This window comes from Trachemys scripta, chromosome 9 (assembly GCF_013100865.1).
Source record: "Trachemys scripta elegans isolate TJP31775 chromosome 9, CAS_Tse_1.0, whole genome shotgun sequence".
Lineage (NCBI taxonomy): Eukaryota > Metazoa > Chordata > Testudines > Emydidae > Trachemys > Trachemys scripta.
In genome coordinates this window covers 44,645,872-44,664,096 of record NC_048306.1, presented here as the reverse complement: position 1 = coordinate 44,664,096, position 18,225 = coordinate 44,645,872, and the positions used below count along the sequence as shown (strand labels likewise).

General features: G+C 53.1%; 1 protein-coding gene across 9 annotated transcripts in view; it reads left to right on the top strand.

Annotated features, from left to right (window-relative positions):
- The window catches only part of PHKA1 (phosphorylase kinase regulatory subunit alpha 1), a 74,250-nt gene extending 58,959 nt beyond the window's left edge, over positions 1–15,291 (top strand). For 4 of the 9 annotated variants that reach the window (XM_034781059.1, XM_034781057.1, XM_034781060.1 and 1 more), the window contains 12 exons: positions 197–353; positions 962–1,041; positions 1,420–1,498; positions 1,621–1,750; positions 4,253–4,354; positions 4,941–5,056; positions 7,220–7,258; positions 8,838–8,882; positions 9,692–9,862; positions 10,965–11,018; positions 13,628–13,828; positions 14,284–15,291. In XM_034781059.1, the coding sequence (XP_034636950.1) occupies positions 197–353; positions 962–1,041; positions 1,420–1,498; positions 1,621–1,750; positions 4,253–4,354; positions 4,941–5,056; positions 7,220–7,258; positions 8,838–8,882; positions 9,692–9,862; positions 10,965–11,018; positions 13,628–13,828; positions 14,284–14,457 (1,348 nt within the window). In that variant the 3' untranslated portion in view covers positions 14,458–15,291. The other 5 variants (XM_034781061.1, XM_034781058.1, XM_034781055.1 and 2 more) reach the window with 4 other exon arrangements.
- The last annotated feature ends 2,934 nt before the right edge of the window (positions 15,292–18,225 follow it).

The following is an 18,225-nucleotide window of genomic DNA, read 5'->3' as shown; positions in this document are numbered from 1 at the left end:
CCTCAGCCCTGTGCATTGCTGAGCATACTATTTACTAGCTCAGAGAGCTTCCCCCTCCACTGGAATGTTATCATAGTGTTCATTCTGAACAGTCATGTGTTACTCTGTAATGGTGCTGCTGCAGAGTTTGTGGGGGCTGGGAAAATAATCCTGCTCACATAGCCTTTGCTGTGACCTGGCATCTCCTTGAACACAGGGGGCTTGACTGGGACACGGAGATTGATGGTCAACCTGGTGCTACGGTCAAGGACCTCCTCACTGAGCTATATGTCAACGTGGGGGCTACCCAACAGTGGGCCCTGATCCGCTACATCTCTGGGATCTTGAAAAAGAAGGTGGAAGCTCTCGATGAGGTGAGGACTGGGCACAGGGGCCTTGCTCTGATCCCTGGCCTGGCCTGTGGGACGTGGCAGCAAATGGGCAAATCAATGCCTGACTTCACAACTACCTCTGAGAAACGACTTACCTGTAAGAGTCCTCTGCATCTAGAAAGGACCTTTCCATCTGGAGAGGTGGCCACTGAAATGCCAGACTGTCTTTCTTATTGTTTTCCCACTTCATGGCAAGTACGAAGGTTGCTTAAATTTCTGAGACGCCATAGGGATGTACTGATTTATGCTCTCACTTAGAAGTACATGGCCTGAATGTCCATGGCTCCGACAGCTGGAATGGGGAGTGCTTAAAGCCTGGCTCATCGTGGTTTGGATTTGCAGACTGTACAGAAAATCCTGCTCTGGGAGCAGGGGATAGGAGAGGACTTGGGGGATCTTACACCAAGCTGAGTCATTACAATCCCTGCAGTGAAGATGGAACTCCAGAAAATAATCCAAAAGCCACACTGTGTGTCTTAGAGGTGTGCGTGAAGCTCTTGCTGGGAGGGAGGGAGTGCACTTGTAAGGCCACTGTGGGTCTGTGGCTGTTAAGCATCCATAACCAAGTGTGTGATGGTATCTCTGTCTAGGCCTGCACTGACCTCCTGTCTCATCAGAAGCACTTGACAGTGGGGCTGCCTCCAGAGCCTCGGGAGAAGACGATCTCTGCGTGAGTTCAGTGCCTTTTGCCTCCGGGTACCAAGGGGGCCGAAACCATTGCATTAGTCAGCCTGATTCCGGGGTCAACTTTGCAGTGGTGGGGAGGGGGAACAGGCTCCACCCACCTCTGAGGTTCCGCCTCTGCCTGCCCCTAGGAAAGAGGCCGCTACTCTCCCAGACTGGATCTGTATGAGCTCCCTCTCCCCTGAGGCTCACTAGTTGTGCACATCGTGCTATACATAGTGACCTCAAAGGAGGTGGGGCAATATGTGGGGGCTGTCTAAAGTCAGGCGAAGGGGCATTAGCCATGCGTTGAGGGGCTGTAGATCATGCCTGCCCTGTGTCTGTGTGTACTGGGATCTCCCCTTTATTCCCATTGTTTCCTCAGCCCTGTCCCGTATGAGGAGCTCACCCACCTGATTGACGAAGCCAGTGAGAAGAACATGAGCATCTCGATCCTGACTCAGGTGACAGGGCGGAGTCCAGCCAATTTCCAGGCAGCCTATCCATGTCCTCACAGGCCAGAGGATGCGCCTGTCCCACTGGGCGGCTGCCTTGTGACCCGTGTCTCCTTGCTTTTCCCGTTCAGGAAATCATGGTCTACCTGGCCATGTACATGCGTACGCAGCCCGCCCTCTTTGCTGAGATGTTCCGCCTTCGCATTGGGCTCATCATCCAGGTGATGGCAACGGAGCTGGCACACTCCTTGCACTGCTCAGGTACCCAGCCTGAGTCTGGTGTCCAAATAGTCAAGACAGACAAAGGGTGGGAGCATCCCTCTTAACTCCCAGCCTGCATGTGGCTGACTGGGGGCCCCCGGTATATGGAACACCCAGGCTTTGTTGCATGTTGCCTCACAACTGGCCGAATAGTAGAGTGTCTACCTTTTTTCTGACGCAAACAAGGTCGGTGAGGTGTCCAGCCCAGTATCTCATCCCAGCCAAACCTTCCCTGGGTAGGAAAGGGCTGTGATAACAAACTGTCCCTCAAGCTTTCATTGCAAGACCTTTGGAGTATCTAGGGGAATCTCCATGGGCCCATGTATGTGGGCACCTTGTGTCTGAGTAATGTGGTTATACCAGTGATTCTCAACCGGAGCCCGTGGCCCAATTCATACTAAGCTCCGGCCCAGCTCAGCTGTGTGCTAAAGGCCATGGGCTCCGGTTGAGAATCACTGATATAATCACATTACTGGGTTATACAGTCAAACTTGCTGTGTAGTTGGGGCCAATAAAATAAAACCGCTGGGGGAAATACGAAAGGGAGATGTCTAGCTAGTAGACTCACTAACAGGGCTGGCTCCAGGCACCAGTGGAGGAAGCACGTGCCTGGGGCAGCAAAAATGGTAGAGCCGGCCCAGCTCACTAAGTGCTTGATAGTACTAAAAATATAGCAAGTCCTGCTCACCAGCTTGGCCACTTTGTTACGTTTTTTTTTTTTTTTCTTTTCTGTTTAAAATCTTGGCTACCTGTTCAAATAGGTCTGAATCCTCACTGTGCACTTGGCTAGCTTGTTGGATCCTGAGAGAGATTGGGGTGTGAATAGCTTTTTGATTTTTTAGGGTGGTGTGAAACTGTTCCTCACTTTGAAGGGACACAGTCAGCCTAAGTTACACTTGGATTGGGAAACTATTGGCCCTGCAAATGTTACAAGGAAATACCTAAGACCAGAGTGGAGGGATGACACAGAGCAGTGGCTCTCAACCTTTCCAGACTATTGTACCCCCTTCAGGAGTCTGATTTGTCTTGCGTATCCCCCAGTTTCACCTCACTTAAAATTTACTTGCTTACAAAATCGAACATAAAAATACAACTGTCACAGCACACTGTTACTGAAAAAATTCCGACTTTCTCATTTTTTACCATGTAATTATAAAATCAGTCAATTGGAATATAAATCTTTTACTTACATTTCAGCGTACAGTATATAGAGCAGTATAAACAAGTCATTGTCTGTATTAAATTTTAGTTTAGTACTGACTTTGCTAGTGCTTTTTATGTAACCTGTGTAAAACTAGGCAAATCTCTAGATGAGGTGATGTACCCCCTGGAAGAACTCTGCGTACCCCCAGAGGTACATGTACCACTGGCCCAGAGCATAGGCCACTAGCCTGGAACTTCAGAGGACCGGGTTCAATTCCTGCTGTGCCACAGACTCTGTGTGACCCTGGGCAAGTCACTTAGGCCAGGTCTGCACTTAAATTTTAGGTTAACAAAGCTACATCATTCAGAGGTGGTGAAAAAATCCAACCCCCTGAGCTCCATACCTAGGCCAACCTAACCTCCAGCATACACAGCTAGGTCAACAGAAGAATGCTTCAGGGCCGCCCAGACGCAGGGGCAAGTGGGGCAATTTGCCCCAGGCCCCCACGAGAATATAGTATTCTATAGTATTGCAACTTTTTTTTATGGAAGGAGCCCCTGAAATTGCTTTGCCCCAGGCCTCCTGAATCCTCTGGGATGTCCTGGAATGCTTTCATCCACCTAGCGACTTGGGAAGGAGGTGGTCCTACAGTCATGGAAAAACCCTTCCCTTACGTAGGTTACGTCTACGCTATGGGTTTATGCCGTAGCTATGCTGCTATAGTCCCTGTAGTGTAGACATGCCATTAGTCTTTCTGCGTCTCAGTTCCCCATCTGTAGAATGGGGAAAATACTCTACTTCACAGGTTTGTCATGGGGAAAATACAATAAAAATTGTGAGGTGCTCAGAGGTAATGGGGGCCATATAAGTACCTTGGATAGACTGATCCCAAAAGAACAGGTTTCTCTAAGCATGTGCACATTTCACAGCATAGTCAGTTTCCCTGTTTTCTGGATAGTTTTGTGGATTTTTTGCACTGTGATTGGGGAGAGGGTGGACAGAGTAGAGTGATTTCATTTGGCCAGGGGCTGTGAGGGAAGTATACCACCTGCACTATTCTTCCCTCCTGTGTCTGTAATCGACTGGATATCAGGCTGACAGTATCGCTTAGCCATATCTGTTCTCTTCTGGGGAGGCAGAGCAGGATGAGATCTCGAGTGCTTCATTAATAAACCCTGGTGTGCAACTCATGTATGGAAACACCTAGATTCACTTGTGCCCCTTGAGCCAGGAACCTCCCTTACTAGAACTTCCTCTAAGAATCCTCCCTTCTCCACTAATGATATAGATTGTAACCTGGGAGGGGAAGGAGGTGACCTTGTTGGCAGTCTCCCTTCCAATTAATCTCTGATCTCTAGCTGAAGAAGCCACCGAGAGCTTGATGAACCTCAGTCCTTCAGATATGAAGAGTCTTCTACACCACATTCTCTCTGGCAAGGAGTTCGGAGTGGAGAAGAGCGGTGAGTCTGTGTGATTTAAGCTGAAATCTTGAAGTGGCTGCCTCTAAAATTATGAGAGATGAAACTGTACCATAACCACCCCCTGGTCTAGCCTTAGTCTCATTTCCAGCAACTCAGAGGTGTCCATTCCTCTGATGTCCCAGGCATGTGCATCTTGCCATAACTTATTCTGGGCTGCAATGTCCTTCACACCAGTGTCGTGGCTGTTGGTCATCCTCATCGTCCATTGCAGTTCAGGTTGCCTGAACACATACAGGCATGTGTCTGAGCCCAGTCCAGAATCCAGTATTAAAATAACTCCCCCTCCTCTGGTGGTGAAACAGGCCCTGCCAGTGTGTGGAGCGGGCATTAGTCAGGGATGACAGGACCGCCACTGGTGATAGAAGAAACTCCTCCTTCCGTGGCAGTAGTTTCTGTAGTTATGAGCTTCTGAGAAGGTTTAAAGCAGGGGCACCCCAGGTCCTGCTCACTGGAGGTGCTATAAGAAGGGCCTTGGGAGCACGAGGTGCCCTGACTGTCGCTGAGTCTGTGTCCTCGGAGCCCTGGCAGTGAATTCTGACTGTACCCATCCCCTCCTCCCTTGCAGTGCATTCTGTTGATTCAGCCCTAACCCCCGCTATTTCCATCCGCGAGGTTGGTGCCGTCGGAGCAACTAAAACAGAGCGAGCTGGGATAGTGAAGCTAAAGAGTGAGATCAAACAGGTGTGTGTTGGTGGCGGGAAGGGTGTGTTTGGGGAGAGGCTGGGATGTTGAGGGGGTGGGGGTTGGGCTATGTGTGAGCCCGCTGGAGTGCCAGGTGGGGCTGTGGAGGACACTGATTGGGGATAGCTGTGGGATGGGCTGTGGGCATTTTATCGGTATATTGATTTTGCTTGTGTTTTTAGAAGGCCATAGGTCAGGGGTGGGCAAACCTTTTGGCCTGAGGGCCGCATTGGGTTTCCAAAATTGTATGGAGGGCCGGTTAGGGGAGGCTGTGCCTCCCCAAACAGTCAGGCGTGGCCCGGTCCCTGCCCCCATCTGACCCCCTCCTGCTTCTTGCCCCCTGATGGCCCCCTGGGACTCCTGCCCCATCCAACCCCCCCCCCTCCCCCGTTCCCTGAAAGCCCCTGGAACCCCTGCCCCTGACTGCCCCCCGCCACCCCATCCAACCCCTCCTCTCATTCCTGACTGCCCCCCAGGACTCCTGCCCCATCCAACCACCCCTTCTCCCTGTCCCCTGATCGCCCCCGGAACTCCTGCCCCTGACTGCCCCTGGGGACCCCTGCCCCCATTCAATCCCCCTGTTCCCTGCCTTCTGACTGCCCTGACCCCTATCCACACCCCCACACCCTGACCACCACCCCAAACTCCCCTCCCTCCCCCCCCCCGCTCCCTTACCGCACTGCCTGGAGCACCGGTGGCTGGCGGCACTACAGCCGCGCCGCCCAGAGCACCAGGACAGGCAGCTGTGCCGCCCAGCTGGAGCCAGCCACGCCACTGCGCAGCACAGAACACCGGGTCAGGCCCCAGCTTTGCAGCTACGCTGCCCCAGGAACTTGCAGCCCCACCGCCCAGAGCATTGCGCTGGTGGAGAAGCTGTATAGTAGCAAGGCATGTGTGCACCCCACTGCCCTCTGCTGGATGGGATGAAAACTACCCAGCTGTCATGGGCCCTGTCCTGCTAACAGCTACTGAGAGTTTCTCCTCCTAGCTCTAGTGGCAGGGGTGGGGACTGCGCTTCCGTAGTGAGAGGATCAGGGCTTTATCCCCACCATTGGCAGGAAATTCCCAGTAGCTAGTGTGCAGCATCGTGTGGACACCTGTTCCCAGCGCGCTCTGGTAGCTCTCCAGAAGAGCATCTGGGTTTCTTCTCGTCCACCTGACTCTGCAGGCCCGCTCCTGTACCTTCCCTGCACACTTGCTAGTGGGCTGCTGAGCCAAGCTTAGGATTCCCTTGAGACGGCAGTAACAGAGTCACTGAGCGGACATTTCCGGGGCTACTCTTTAACCCTGCTTCTCCCTGGGTCCTTGGCTCCAGCATTGTATCCAAGGTATAAAGAAAACTAGGAATCCTGCGTCCTGGGGTATATTTCACTGTGGAATCTGTAGTGCATCTGTCTTCTGTGTACTCTGAACTCAGCAGCCTGGCAGCCTGCTGTGCTCCTGTGCGAGCAGGTTGCCACAAAGGGTGAGGGACGGCACGCAACATGTGCTCCCCTGGTGACTCTGTTGTAGGGCTTGTTTGTGTGGAAAGCCAGGTTAGTCCGAGGTGTGAATCTGGACCAATGTTAAGTGCACTGCTGTGTGCATCCACACATCCACTTGTGGATTTCAGTTTGGCTTAAGCTGGTGGGGAACAGACTTAAGTTAAACTGAAATAAGCTTGTCAATGCAAACCTCTGGATGGCCTTTCACATGTAGATAGACCCTTAGATTAAGAGGAGAAGTCAAACGAGCAAACATGCAGGTGGTTCTGATGCAACAATCTGCTCTTTGTATGTAAGTGGAAAAGCCATGAGGACTGGCAGTGAAGCTGGGCTTGTAAGAGGAAGGACAGCCCACTAGTTAGGGCACTGAGCCACAGGACACCCAGATTCCATTCCTTGCTCTGCCAGAGAAAATCACTCAGTTCCCCATGTATACAATGGGGATATAGCCCTACCCTGTGGTTAGCGATGGAGACATTCTGAGGAGGGCCATGGAAGTACCTTAGACAGAGACGCAGGCCTCGGAGTGAAGGGGGTGGAAGGGAACGGAGATGTAAGTTGTGTAGCTAACTGCACTGTGGTCACCAGCCAGACTCTTCCTCGGGCGGTGGAATGCAGCACAGCAGTATTGCTGCCCCAATCACATTGTCTGTATTGTGATCTCCTTTTTATCTTTCAGCAACTGGATAAACATAGGCAGTCTCTGAGGGAGAGTAAGGTGAAACCACCAGTGTTCTCTTCAAGCCTTAGCTTACTTCAGCAACCTTGCGCACCCAGAAAGCTTCTGAGCATGCATGAGCTAATGGGCTTGTTTCAAGCCGTAGCAAGTGAGCTGGCTTCCCCTCTGACAGCTTAGGGTTTGGGGCTCAGCTCTCCGGCTGGAGGTACCGTGAGCTACAGTTGGGTCACTTGAAATGACTAACCAGCAAACTACAGTCCAGTGCTGTGAGCAAGAGGCTCTTGGGTGGGGTTGTGACAGTGTCTTGTGTTCCCTGAGCTCTCGACTGGCGGTGACTTGTTGCCTGGGAAGCTGTGAAGAGCGGATGGGATCCAGTGTTGGGTCTCTCTAACCCAGACTAATAGCATTGCCATTCTGGAACCCAGTCTGGGAATTCCTGTGGCTCTCTGGCCAGAGGTCAGTGTACTCAGGTTCTGGTGAGGCTGGGAGAGGAATAGGAACATTGGATGTACCATAGTATGCAGTTCTGGAGGATCAACGGTGAGGAACACTCAGCAGGCCTCTTACCCTCTTTTTCTTCTCAAAGCTCTTCCCAGAACCACTCCAGGGGAGAAGCTTTGTGCCAGAGAAGCCCACTAGTCTTACCCAGCTGTCTTAGCAATGCAGGCCTGGCCCACAGTGGGAGAAGGGGTGGGGAGACACAGAACAGAACCCAAATGATGGTGCTTCGTTCCATGCTGTAGGACAGACTGGGCCTGTCTGCATAACCACGGATGTTTGACCTGCTAGAACACACTGGGTCAGGAGTCTGCAGTGAAGCTAAGCAGGCAGCATGTCTTGTAGCTAACTACGCTGTGCCCACCAGCCAGACTCTGCCTTGTGCTGTGGAATGCAGCACAGCTGTATTGCTGCCCCTAATCACACTGCAGGGCTCCTGTCTAGTGCCGAAAATGGTCAAATAACCCCACTAGGCAAATCAACTTCTGCTCTCCCTTCCCAGCTGCCTGATAGAGCAGTAGGGAACATGGCTCCCTCTGAATCCACTGCCTCCTCCTGTGCACTCCCAGGCTGACGCTCTGGAACTAGCCAGCTACTACTGCAGTGCAGATGTGATGAGCTCACTGGCTCTCTCCAGGCCCCACCTTAAATGGCCTCTAGTTGGGGTACTGTAAGCTTCTGTGCCTGAGTAGATCTAAACCTCCAGGACCACCTCCTCCCTGATAGATTCTAACCAGGCTGAGGGGCTGACAGTGCCCAACCTGTTGCTACCGTGTCCTAAAGCCACAGTCTGGCATGGTAATTCTGGAAGGGGAGCCCAGCTGCTTGGATTTCACACTGTGCAGTGTGTCATCTTGTAAACACTAAAGTGTTTAACCAGCCTCTCCAGACACCAACCTGGCTCTTTAATCTCCTGCCCTGGTATGCCCTCTTCCAGCTTTGGTTTAATGTGAAACTCTGTGGTGCAACTTCCTAAACTGGCTCTAAAGTCTCTGGCTAGCCACAATCACCTGGGATAGACACTGAATGAATGACCCCAAGCTTTGCCCATGCTTCTGCTAATGCTTCTGCTGCCTGCTCCATCGCATCAGGCTTTGACTGTCTCTCTTCTCCTCTCTAGTCCTGTGACTTCCACTCTCTGGAGATGGATTCAGGATCTCCTCTGGTAATGTGCATCTTATGTTTACACATGCAGCGTGTCTGTTCTCGCAGGTCCCAGAGCATTTTGCTAGCTAGAGGCAGGAATCTCTTCACCCTGGGGTGGAATGCAGCCACCTCTGGAGTGGAATACAGTAGCCTGTTGGCAGTGGCTAGGAAAGCTACACACCATTTAGGAAAGGAAGTCAGCTGCGGCAGCATTAAGCACAAGCTAGGCACACAGCCACTTGGGAATACTCTTTCAAGGCAGGCTCTGACACTCTGGGGTAATGTAGCTCTCCTGAGGAAACAGGCCAGGAGGAAATAGTGCTGTCTGGTCAGTCTCCCCAGCCCAGGCTTGATGGTGGAACCAAAAGGCAAGGTGGTGCTTGCAAACTGCAAGGCCAGCTGTGGAAATGGAGAATTCCATCTCCAGATGTAACTGTGGCTCTAGAAAGGTGGAATGTAATAACCCCCTCTGGATTGTCCCCAGGGCACTGGACGAATGTCCTGACTTGGGCAGAGATTGCCAGGGGATCTCTAGTGGCCACAAGTGGCTTTGTCTCATCAGACAGCATTCTGTGTGTCCTAGCCCATATTGTGTGTCCTGGTTGGGAGAGGAAGTGTCCTCTACTGAATTGTGTTCCTTGGTCTCCCCTTCAAGTACTAGCCCGGCCTGATCCTTCTTGTGTAGCTTGAGAGCTGCTGAGATCACAGCCCAGGGGGAACAGAGCCAAGTGCTTCTCTGCAGTTAGAGCTCCACAAGCTAGGGAGGTGCTCTCTCTAGTGCTTAATCCTGGTCCTGTTGCCTTTACTGTAACTCTGTTTTGTTCTCAGAGTTCTGGACGCTCCATCTTGCCTGCTGGGGGATCCTTCGCTAGCATGCTGGAAGATCAGGTCTCCAGAGACGGCCGCCATGGCCAGTGGCAGCGGAGAAGGCGGCTGGACGGAGCGCTCAACAGAGTCCCGGTGGGCTTCTACCAGAAGGTCTGGAAAATCCTGCAGAAGGTGAGCTGGTCTCATGCTGCCATTGTTCAGCTGTCTCTTCCACGTGTGCATGCGTGTATGTGTGAGTGCCTGAGCGCACATCCATGCACCTGGATCGCCTTGGCCAGTGTTTTCATGTCATGGGGACGATCCATCAGCAGCGCACACACCTCATCGTTGTGCATTCTAGCCAGCTGAGCAACTACCCTATCCCTGCCTTTGAGGGCCTATTCCAATAGCTGCCAGCCATGCCAGTTCCCAGGGTTTGCTTGGGAGCTCTATGACAAAAGCCCAGGTTTGGGCCCCATAAAGTAAGGTGCTTTTTATTACTGCTGGGAGCCCCGCCCTGTTGGCTGGCTTTGCAGCTAAATCCTGTTCCCAGGGCTGCATAGGTGTAAAGGGCCTGTTTCATCTCTGTGTTGACAGAGGGGGGCAGTTTGTGACTCTCTTGTTCAGGGACTGCAGGGGCACATGTGACCCCCTGCATTAGCCAGGACAGCCCAGATTTGCCCCTCTGCTGTTTGTAAATTGCAGCTAGAAGCCCAGATGGGTTTACTGCCTGGTGCAGGCGGTGCTGGGGAGGAATTCCTGCACAGACATAGCTGCCAGTCTGGAGTGGTAGGTTATGGTACCAAACCTGCCAACTAGAGGTGCGGTCATACAGCAGGGCACAAATGTAAGACATACAGCACCAAACTTGGGGCTTGTCTACGTGGTAAATGGAAGCAAAGGGATTGTTGCAATCCACCACTTCATCATTCTGCTGGACGCCTGGGTCTGGACACTTGCTTTCAGTAAAAGGGCTTTATCCTTCAGTAAAAAGCCTGTATCTTGGGAGAACTTATCCAGCTTAACCAAACTGATTTGAAGGCACTTGTACCGCAGTGTGTGCCCATGCCCGGACTCCAGCTGAAATAGCTAGGGGGTGAGTTACAACTGCAATTGTTGTTTCAAGTCCCCTTACCGTGTAGAAAAACCCTGAACTTTACCATGTGTCCACCACATCTGGGTGCTAACTGCATTTCTCAAGGCTGCATGCTCTGCACTCCACTGGGGGGGATCCAGGACAGTGAACTGGGGCCTGTCCGGGCTGCAACCTCTAACCCTTGGTCTTATTCTGCAGTGCCATGGCCTCTCTGTGGAGGGCTTTGTCCTTCCAGCCTCAACAACCAAAGAGGTAAGAGCTTTGGGAGCGGGGGTATCAACTGATCTCATGAGGGTAGATCCGTGTGTGTGTGTGTGTGTGTGTGTGTGTGTGTGTGTGTGTGAAATAATGTCAAAAGTGTTAAGGTTGCAAATTCAGGCACTTGGGTGTTCCGAGGTTAGGATGTGCCAGAATTAAGGCTGCCCGTACCACAAGCATTAGAATTATTATTTTACTGCTAACAAAACTGTCCTTTCCCCGGCCTTATTCTCAAACAGCCAGACTGTCTTTGTTCTAACTCCATTGTCCTCCTCTTCCTCCCAACCCCCAAAATAAATCCGGCTCAGGCAGAGAACTCACATGGAAAGGGCAGCCTGGAGAATTGTTTGTCAGTTTGCAAAGCAATTGAGAATGGTTAGAATGAGAAGCATCAGGTACCTCTAATGTAGGTGTTGCTACCACTCCGCCTCTCTCTCACTTACCTCCCCACCCTGCAAGTATTTGCATAATGCACCTCTTATTCTCCCTTCCTGCCCATCTCCTTTCATCTCCAGGGAGGACTAAACAGGGCCTGGCTCTCCCAGAACATCAGCCCTTCTCCCTTTTCCCCCACCATCCCCTCATTGGGGTTCTAAACAATCCCCCGCCAACTTGTCTGACTGTTCCCCCTCCTGATTGGTGAGAGTATCTCGCTGTTTCCTCCCCCTCTTGTCTGTGGAGCAGCAGGGTCTTGACTGCTGTTTTCCCCACGTGGGTGAGAGAAGGCCCAGCAACTCCCAACAGTTCTGAGCCTCTGGGCTGGTCAAGCGCCTGCTCTCAGGCATGGAGCTGAGCGTTGAGTGGCTTTGCCGTGTCATGAGCCAGTCTGCGATGGCGTCTCCCACATTGCGACTGGCTGCTCTGTTACTACTGGGAGAATTCTGTGCCAAAAAATTAAAAATTCTGTGCATGATATTTTAAAATTCTGCACAATTCTGCATATTTTATTTGTCAAAATAACACAATATAATCACACCAGTTTCCATTATTTTTGGTCATTTATTTCAAAATACCTGTCAGCAAGTATGTCTGTAACAATATAGATAACAAAAAAAAAATTTCCTGAATCCTTTGACAAATAGATTCCTCACTAGCCATATTAATACAGAATTCTAAGTAATAATTCATTTAAACTACAATACAGAACTGTATTTCTCACACCCCTCAGAAGCAGTGAAAAGGCCTGTGGGAGTCAGGGGTAATGGAGCAGCTGAGGGAGAGGGAAGTAAATTGCTGGGGAGGAGCCTGGGTGTGAACTTGGAGGGCTGTTGGGTATGGGTGGGAAAAGTATAGGAGGCGGGAGGGATTGTTAGGGAGCTTCCCCCATGCAGACCCTGGCTGACCCCTAGCCGCTCCCATTCAGTCAGGCACATCTGCCCCGTCCCTATGTGTTCCTGCACCCCTATCTATCCTTTCACCCCCTGTCCACGTGTCCCTCCACCCCTAATTAGACACCTACTCCCCCTCATCCTCATGTGGCCCTGTACACCCTTCCCAGTCCCTGTGTGGCCCTGTATACCCTCCCCAGCCCCTCCCCTGTCCCCATGTGTCTCTGTGCCCCCACCCAACCACCGTCCCTATGTGCAGGGGTGGCTCCAGGCACCAGTGCACCAAGCGCGTCCCTGGGGTGGCAAGCCGCAGGGGACGGCTTGCCGGTCGCTGTGGGGGCGGCAGTCAGGGAGCCTTCGGCGGCATGCCTGCGGGAGGTCTGCCGGTCCCGCAGCTTCGGCGGCAATTCGGTGGCGGGTACGCCGAAGCCGTGGGACTGACGGACCTCCCGCAGGCATGCCGCTGAATCCGCGTTACCAGCGGACCTCCCGCAGGCGCGCCACCGATAGCCGCCTGACTGCCATGCTTGGGGCGACAAAATGCATAGAGCTGCCCCTGCCTCCCTCCTGTAGCCCTGTGCCTCCACTCCTATTCAGCCCCTGCCTCAGTCTGTCCACCACCACTAGCCCTTAAGAGCCCCTGTCTGCCCCTCTCCCACCAGCACCCCATGGTGTCTGTCTCCTCATAGCCCGCCTCCTGACCTGGCCTGACGGGCACTGAAGGCTCTCTCTTTCCCTCGCTGGCTGGGAGCTGCTGCTTTGTTCTATTGCCACAGAGTCCTCTGGTGGGCAAAAGGCAGAACTGCAGCAACATTTCAGCAGAAGCTTTTTTTCTTGCGCAAAAAAATAAAAATATGCATGGCTCATTAATTATGCATGCACACAGTAGCATAGAATTCCCCCAGGAGTACTCTGTGAAGCACGATCTTCAGTGCTCCTGAACTCAGAGGTCCCACCAGCCTCAGTCAGCCAGTTGCTCTGTCAGCACATCACCCCTGCACCGGCATGTCCCTTATAGAGGGAGGCGCTTAGAATCCAGGCTCCTAGGTTCCATCCCACTGACTTGCTGGGGAACCCTGGGCAAGGCACTTTCCCTCTCTGTGCTTCTGTTCATCCACCTACACAACGGGGCTAAGGATACTGAGTGCCTGCTATGAAATGCTACAAAGCGCTAGATTGCGGGTGCTGGGCTGGGCGTGCGCTGAGAGGGTTGTGGGGTTCACTGGAACATGGGACACACCTGCATGTATATTAATAGGCTTTTGGTTCTCACAGATGACTCCTGGGGAGATCAAGTTTTCAGTCCATGTGGAGTCCGTCTTGAACCGTGTTCCACAGCCAGAATACAGGCAGCTCCTGGTAGAAGCCATCCTTGTCCTGACCATGCTGGCAGATGTGGAAATACACAGCATTGGGGGCATCATTGCAGTGGAAAAGATTGTGCACATAGCAAATGACTTATTCTGTGAAGAACAGGTATGGAACCTGCCCTCTGCCAGAGGGAATGAGTGAGACGAACCTGGCCTTGGACTGTGCGGGGCTGTGGTGGCAAGCATGCATGTCGTACGTTCCTTAGCACATGTGGGTCATGGCACAGAGAACTTGCAGCAGCAGTGCAGTCAGAGGCTTCTACTGAGTGTCCATTTGAGACCCAAGCCCTGATGGTTAAGAGCAATTTTACGTGTCACTTCCAGGGAATAACCAGATTCCCCGAAATCCAGGACATATTTCTACCGATGGTGATGAGGGTGGAGAGGAGGCAGTGGTGGCAGGGTTTGGGCTGTGGAAATTGGGGTGCTGGGGGTGCCTGCTGGAGTGTAGGCAGGATTGGCTCAGGCTGTGAGTGTGGGGTGGAAGTGATGTGGCACTTGGGGGTGCACTGGTAGCTAATAACTCCCTTCTCTCCTTTTCCCCACTCCTCACCCACACAGAAAGCACTGGGCGCTGATGACAACATGCTGGAGAAAGATCCCGCCACAGGCATCTGTACCTTGCTGTATGACAGTGCCCCTAGTGGCAGGTTTGGCACCATGACCTACCTCTCCAGAGCAGTGGCAACATATGTGGAGGAGTTCCTCCCCAGCAGTGGCTGTACCATGCAATAGACCCATTTGGGCTTGCAGCTGGAGTTTACAAACTGCCTTGGATTACCTTTTAGGAGTCAAAGGCAGGCGTTAAGCTAGCTTGCTGGTAGACTGTCTCCATGCCATGACAACTTGTTGAATTCAGGGGTGGAACCTACCATTTCCTAGCTTCACCCTGGGGAAAAAAACACTCTGCTGCAATAACTGTTCTTAGCAGGGGAGCGTGTCTCTGCTGATGCCAAGTGATGTTTCAGGAGAGCATGTTTGTGTGATTAAACCATGGCTGTGTTTGCATACAGCCATCCCAGCTCTTCCCTGACACTGAACCCAGGACCGGATTCACATGTGAGAGGCCTGTGCTGAGGGTCCCGGGGTTTGATCCCTGCTTGGCTCTGGGGTGTCTGTATGTGCATTACAAGTCAAAGCTTGGGGTAGGTTTCACTCAGTGAGGTGGTGAATGGGGGAGGGCTCTGCAGATGCACACTATGGTGCTCAGGCTGGTCTCACCTCACTGGTTTCCCTCTATTGTGTTTTGGGTTTTGAACAGGCTCTTGCTGCTCTAGCCCCAAATGTGTGTTGAATTTTGAAGGAGGGTTTTATAAACTGAACAGTAGCTTACCCTGTTGTCGTAGGGGCTTGGGCCCAGAGCAGACCCTGCTGGCATTAACTCGCTGAGCAACGTAAACCTAGTCCCTGCCTGTTAGTCCCACGGGCTTCTTCCCACAGTGCAGTCTGGACCCATTGGCGCCGACTCCATGGGTCCTCCAGGGCTGGAGCACCCACAGGGAAAAATTGGTGGGTGCTCTGCACCCACTGGCAGCTCCCCACCCCGACCCAGGTCGCCTCCGCCTCCACTCTGCCTCCTCTCCTGAGCACGCCCCCGCGTCCTGCTTCTCCCCCCATCCCTCCCAGCGCTTGCCCCGGGCAAGTCTGGGAAGGAGGGGGAACGTGGCGCACTTGGGGGAGGAGGCGGGGCCGGGATGGGGATTTGGGGAGGGGCACAGAGGCAGAGTTAGGGCGGGGACTTTGGGGGCAGGGGTGTAGTCAGGCCGGGGGCAGGGCCAGGGGCGCGAGCACCCACCGGCGCAGAAAAAAGTTGGCGCCTGTGTCTGGACCCCCCCTGCTCCTCTGCCCCCCAGAGATGTGAAGCTTTCAGAATCCAGGCAGAGTCACTTTGGAAGGCAGGTGTATCGAGACCCTGAGCCACTCTACCCGTCTGCTGGGAGCCATTAAAGAGAACACTGACTCTAGGCACTTTTGGCTTGCTCTCCAGCCCCATCCCACACCATGTTTACCAGGCTTTGATGTGCTGTGTTCCTGCCAATCAGGCCTGTTGTGGACTCACCCTCCTGGAGTGCCCCTTCTGGCCTGGCATGGTGTTTTGGTGACTCCGCCTCTCTCTCTTCATCAGGACTTCAGTGGGGACATGGCCCTCTGGCCAGGCTGCCCTGTTGCTCCTCCTCTTCCGGGGTATCAGTGTCACCAATAAATCCTATCTGACAGAATACCGGCAATGAACAAGTCTTCCACCCCCGGCCTCCTCTCCAGTCTCACTCATTTGCCAGAGCAGTGACTCTGAGCTTCCCCCCAGAACCCCTCAGCAAAATACAAACCCAGCAACTTGTGCCCAGCTCCGGTTTGAGCTTGTAGCCAGTTTAGGTTCTCCCTGGTGCTCCGCTCTTCTACCAAACAGTTACCGCCAACCCCCAGGGCTGCCTCCCTGGAGTCCTGCCCCCTTTCCAAGGTCCACCACAAGCATGAATTCCACTCCTGGCCCTTTCCCACCATACTCCTCCTGCCCAGCTCCTGCAGAGAGGGCCTCCAGACAACCTCTCTTGGCTCTCCCTCCCTCCATGGCACTGACCTCCTCCAGCCTGGTCCCTCTGCAGGTGTAACAAAGTGGGACCCCTTCATAGTGGGATGTGGCTTATGCACCCCCTCAAGGCTGTGTCCAGCATGGTACAGATGGTTTCCACTCTGAGGTGCAGGACCTGGGCACAAAGGCGGTCCAGCTCCTCCTTACACTCGCTCATCGTCTGGAGCAGACAGTCCCTATCCTCCAAGGCCTCCCAATTCCCAGAGCAGTTCTCCCTTTCACAGCGCCTGCTCCAATGCCAGCAGCTTCTTTTGCACATTCTCTGCCATTGCAACTATATGGTTGCACCCTGTCCCATTCAGTGCCTCTGTAGTAAGGGCCTCAGTCTTTTCACCTAGCTCCTGACAAGCTGCTGAGAGTTGGTAGTCACTCACACTTCCCCTGTTTTATTTGAGGCAGTGTCTGAGTCCTCGTTGCGGGCTATTCAGCCTCTCGCGTGGGCTCCGCTCCCTTGTGCTCATCTCAGCCCAGAGGGAAACCTGCTTCTATACCAGCTGCTGCTGCTGCTTCCAGTGTTCTGCCTTCGCCGAGGCTGGTTCTTGTCTGGCCACTTGGGCCATCACCTCTTGCCAGGCAGTAGCTGTTTCCACCCGCTCTCATTTACAGGCTTTCAGCTGCCCAGGCAGAATCTGCAGGTGACTCATGGCTGTTGGCTGGCCTCCTTCAACAGTCTCCAGCTGGGTTTCTAACACCTTTGAGTCCTCCCCAGCCTCAGCAGTCCTGGGCTGCAGCTCTTCGTTCACCCTAGCCCTTCCCTTCCTTTACATCATCATCTTCTGTACCAGGGTTGGGAATTCCCACCAATCCCTCCCCAGGATCACGGGCTGAGGAAGAGTCTTGGCTGCTCCAACCTGCATATGCCACCCCTGGCCCTGTACCTCCAGCTCTAGTTAGTCGTGGGACACCCCTCTTCTCCTTTTCTTCCTGGACATGAGATGTGCATTGGCAGGTGTTGGTCCACATTTCCTCAGCCTAGCGTTTGACCACACCCTGAACCCACCAGGACATCTACTGCCACTCCTCCCCCTTAGGTAGCCCTGCGTTTGGCAGCTTTTTAACCTTATCCAGGGAGGACCCTGCTCCACAAACTTCAGTGAAATAATTCATGTATCTGTGCTCCATCAATCGACAGTCCCTCCTAAAGCATCCTGGCTTGCTGCACTGACTTCCTTGGCTGCCCCCAAAGGAGCTCCATTTGACTGAGGGACTGACCGGAAGGCTGGTAGATCTGGAGTTCCCTGGAGAAAACGTCCTCAGTTTCCTGGCACCTCCCCCATTGGGACACCTCATCCACCTGTCTCCCCTGCTGAGACACTCCCAGTCTGGCCCATCGTTCAGGCGTGGCCCTCTTGGCTTCAAAACAGGCGTTGGTAGGGTGGCCAATTTTGGTTGGATGTATTTCTGGAGGTTTCATCACATGACATAATCTCTAATTCCTGGCGACTCCAGGACAGTGCTGGTAGGTTGGCAACTCTAGGCTTTGGCCTGTTCTCATGTCACCTACTGATGCAGGTTGGAACCATCTTACCTCACTTCAGACCCCTCAGGGCAGGAGCCGTAGAAACTGCTGCAGGACCACATGGTCCATGAGTTTTCTACTGAGCTGGTCAAGGCACAGCCACCAGGACGCGAGGTCCTGCAAGCATTGTGCCACTACTTGTGGCAGAGATTCCTCTCCCTCTCCTCCTGGGCAGGGACTGGCCCCGGAACCAGAGCTGATATGCTGCTAGAGTCAGTCTCAGCCTGTTCAAAATGGCAGGCTTTGCCAGCCAGCTCTGCCTTACATCACAGTACGCAGCCTGAGCCTCTCCTGTCACAAAGGCCTTCATGGGGCTGCCCAGGCTGCTTCTTACTGCTTGTATTGAGCCTTGTGCCACTGCTGTTGGGTGGCAAATGGTGGTGCCTGCTGGCTG